This window comes from Brassica oleracea, chromosome C2, assembly GCF_000695525.1.
Source record: "Brassica oleracea var. oleracea cultivar TO1000 chromosome C2, BOL, whole genome shotgun sequence".
Lineage (NCBI taxonomy): Eukaryota > Viridiplantae > Streptophyta > Magnoliopsida > Brassicales > Brassicaceae > Brassica > Brassica oleracea.
The window spans coordinates 9,175,661-9,178,306 of record NC_027749.1 but is presented as its reverse complement, the minus strand read 5'-3'; the positions used below and the strand labels follow the sequence as shown (position 1 = coordinate 9,178,306).

General features: G+C 39.4%; 1 protein-coding gene across 1 annotated transcript; it reads right to left on the bottom strand.

Annotated features, from left to right (window-relative positions):
- Positions 1-864: 864 nt before the first annotated feature.
- Positions 865-1,872, bottom strand: LOC106323372. Its single transcript, XM_013761510.1, has 2 exons — positions 1,672-1,872; positions 865-1,575 (listed from the first exon to the last, which is right to left on the bottom strand). The coding sequence occupies exons 1-2, from the start codon at positions 1,870-1,872 to the stop codon at positions 865-867; spliced, it is 912 nt and encodes a 303-aa protein (XP_013616964.1).
- Between the last annotated feature and the right edge of the window lie 774 nt (positions 1,873-2,646).

The window sequence follows — 2,646 nt, the reverse complement described above, 5'->3', positions numbered from 1 at the left end:
ATGCATGTGTTTAAGTATACTCATTCCCATCTCCATTAAAGTTTTATTCCTTCCCTCAACTACTCTGTTCTGTTGAGGTGTATATGGTGCAGTGAGATGCCGTTTTATACTCGTGTTCTCGCAGTAAGCATTGAATTCTGTTGATACGAACTCGCCTCCTCTATCAGTTCTCAGTGTTTGAACCTTCTCTCCGGTTTCTTGTTCCACAAGAATTCTCAGTTTCTTGAATTTGCTAAAAGCCTCGCTCTTCTCTTTCAACAACATTGTCCACATATACCTGGTGTGATCGTCAATAACCACAAAAACATACTTATTCCCGCTCAAAGTGCTTGGTGTTATTGGTCTGCAAAGGTCTCCATGTAGGAGCTCTAATGTCTTAGTGGCTCGATACATTGTAGCTTTAGGGAAGGCTTGCCGTGCTTGCTTTCGGAGCAGACACGATCCGCATACTTCCCTCTCGATATGCACACTTGGAAGGCCAAGAACAACTTCTTTTTGTATCGTTGATCGTAACGTCTCGAAGTTCACATGTCCTAGGCGTGCATGCCATTTACTTGACTCAACTTTGTTGGTTAGAAGTAGGCATGACGTGCGTGTGATCCCCATACAGACTTTGTATAGCCTGTTCCTCGACCTCTTAGTAGTGACTAGTAGTTTCCCGTGTTGGTCATGCATTGTAAGTTGCTCCCCTCGCATTCCTATATCACAACCCGCTTATGTAGCTTGTCCCAAGCTGATAATGTTACTTTTTAAATCTGGGATATAGTAAACATCTGTTATTCGTCTTGATTTTCCATTCATATCAATGAAAGAAATCGTTCATTTGCCTTCGATGTCTATATGAGAGTCATCACCAAAACGCACCTACCCCGTAATAGTATTATCAAGTTTAGAAAAGTATCTTCGATCTCCCGTCATATGATTACTAGCCCCGTTATCAAGATACCAGATATTGTTTCCTCCGGAATTTGTTTCATACTTCTCTGGCAAAACGTTCTTCTCGTTCAAGAAGACCCCTTCATGCATCATAAGTTTATCGGCCTCTTGTGTCTCAGTGTTGTCTCCTTCGTGAGTCTCCTGCAACTTGAGTAACCTGTCGGGACACAACGCTGCGAAGTGGCCAGTTTTATCGCAAAGAAAACATGTGATTTGTGATGCATCTCTCTCACTATAACGCCCGCGTCCTCTTCCTCTATAGTAGTCACGGCCTCTGTGACCCCTACCTTTATATGACTCTGAGTTATAGTCACGATTATAGCCGCGGTTGTAGTCTCGACTGTTCTGCTCTGAGCGGTTTCCTTGATCTTGTTGCTGGCGATTTGTTTGATTCTCATAATTAACATACATGAGTTTTCTCTGACCTTCTTCGGTCTCTTCTTCTTCAAAAATCCTCTCCTCATACGCTTTTAATCTTCCTAGGATGTCTTCAAAACTCGTAGTGTTAAGATCAAGTACTTGCTCGAGAGATGCAACAATATGGATATACTTCTTCCTCGGCAAACTCATGAGAAATTTCTTGACAATTTTTGCTTCTTCAATGGTAACTCCTAGAGCAGCCGACTTGGAAGCTAGTTCCTACAATTTCCCACCAAAGCCATCAATATTCTCTGTCTCCTTCATCTTATGACGATCAAACTCAGTCATCAGAGTTTGTAGTCTGGCTTCCTTTACTCGTTCCGCTCCTACATGTCTCGTCTTTATGGCCTCCCATACTTGCTTAGCTTTGTCAAGTTCTCCGGCCTGCAGGATGAGAGTTTCCGGTATCGACTGGAATAACAGAGCTAGCGCCATATCGTTCTTCTCTCTGTTTGTTGTCACATCCTCAACTGCCTCCCAAACCTTATGAACTTTTAGGGTAATCTTCATTCTCATAGCCTATACGGTGTAGTTGGTTGAGTTAAGCATTGGACACTTGATTGACGAGGACCCTCCTCCTTCTCTTACTTTTCCCGTCACGGGGATAAGATCACTCATGATTCCTTGTGGCTCTGATACCAAATATAGAAATCAAGTCACACGATATCAATGCCTCATGAACACAAGCTATGAACTCAACTTGTATAAGAAACTCTTCTTATTAACCTCATAAGGAAAACTATCTCAAAAACTTTAAGCTTTCAATCTCATAAGTTATGCAACATACTTTGCATCTCCTTATATATAATTCAATCTTTCTTAAACTCATTAGGTTTAACATATCAATATATTTCCTAATCTATAATTCTATAGGATTAGGTAGTTTGACTCTCAAGCTAACTTTGAGCTTAGTCCAACAAGTGCCTCCTAAAATTTCTTCGATGAAACAATGATCCTAACTGAACAACTCTATTTTTTTAGCTGGTTTCTACGGGCTCTGATTTGTTTCTACTTGTTATTGTCTCATTAACTTTGCAAGTTCCTTTTAGTACTGAGACTATTAGATCAGTAGCATCAAGGATATCTTGATGAGTTTCTGAACATTTTAATAATCAAATAAATAGAAGATAGAAAAGATACGAAGATAAAAAAAAAAGCATGAAAGAAGGGTTTCTGGTACGAGAGACCAAAAATAAAACTTGAGAAACTTTCGTAAAATATGTCATATGATCATTATTTGTTTTGTTTTATTTATGTTTATAATTTAATTGTAAAATCAATTATATATTA

Bases quoted from the DNA above. Each gene is read 5' to 3' on its own strand.
- LOC106323372 (XM_013761510.1), bottom strand. From the start codon at position 1,872: ATGAGAATGAAGATTACCCTAAAAGTTCATAAGGTTTGGGAGGCAGTT. The intron at 1,576-1,671 runs GTAAAGGAAGCC...GGGAAATTGTAG, and splicing joins GACATGTAGGAGCGGAACGA to GAACTAGCTTCCAAGTCGGC.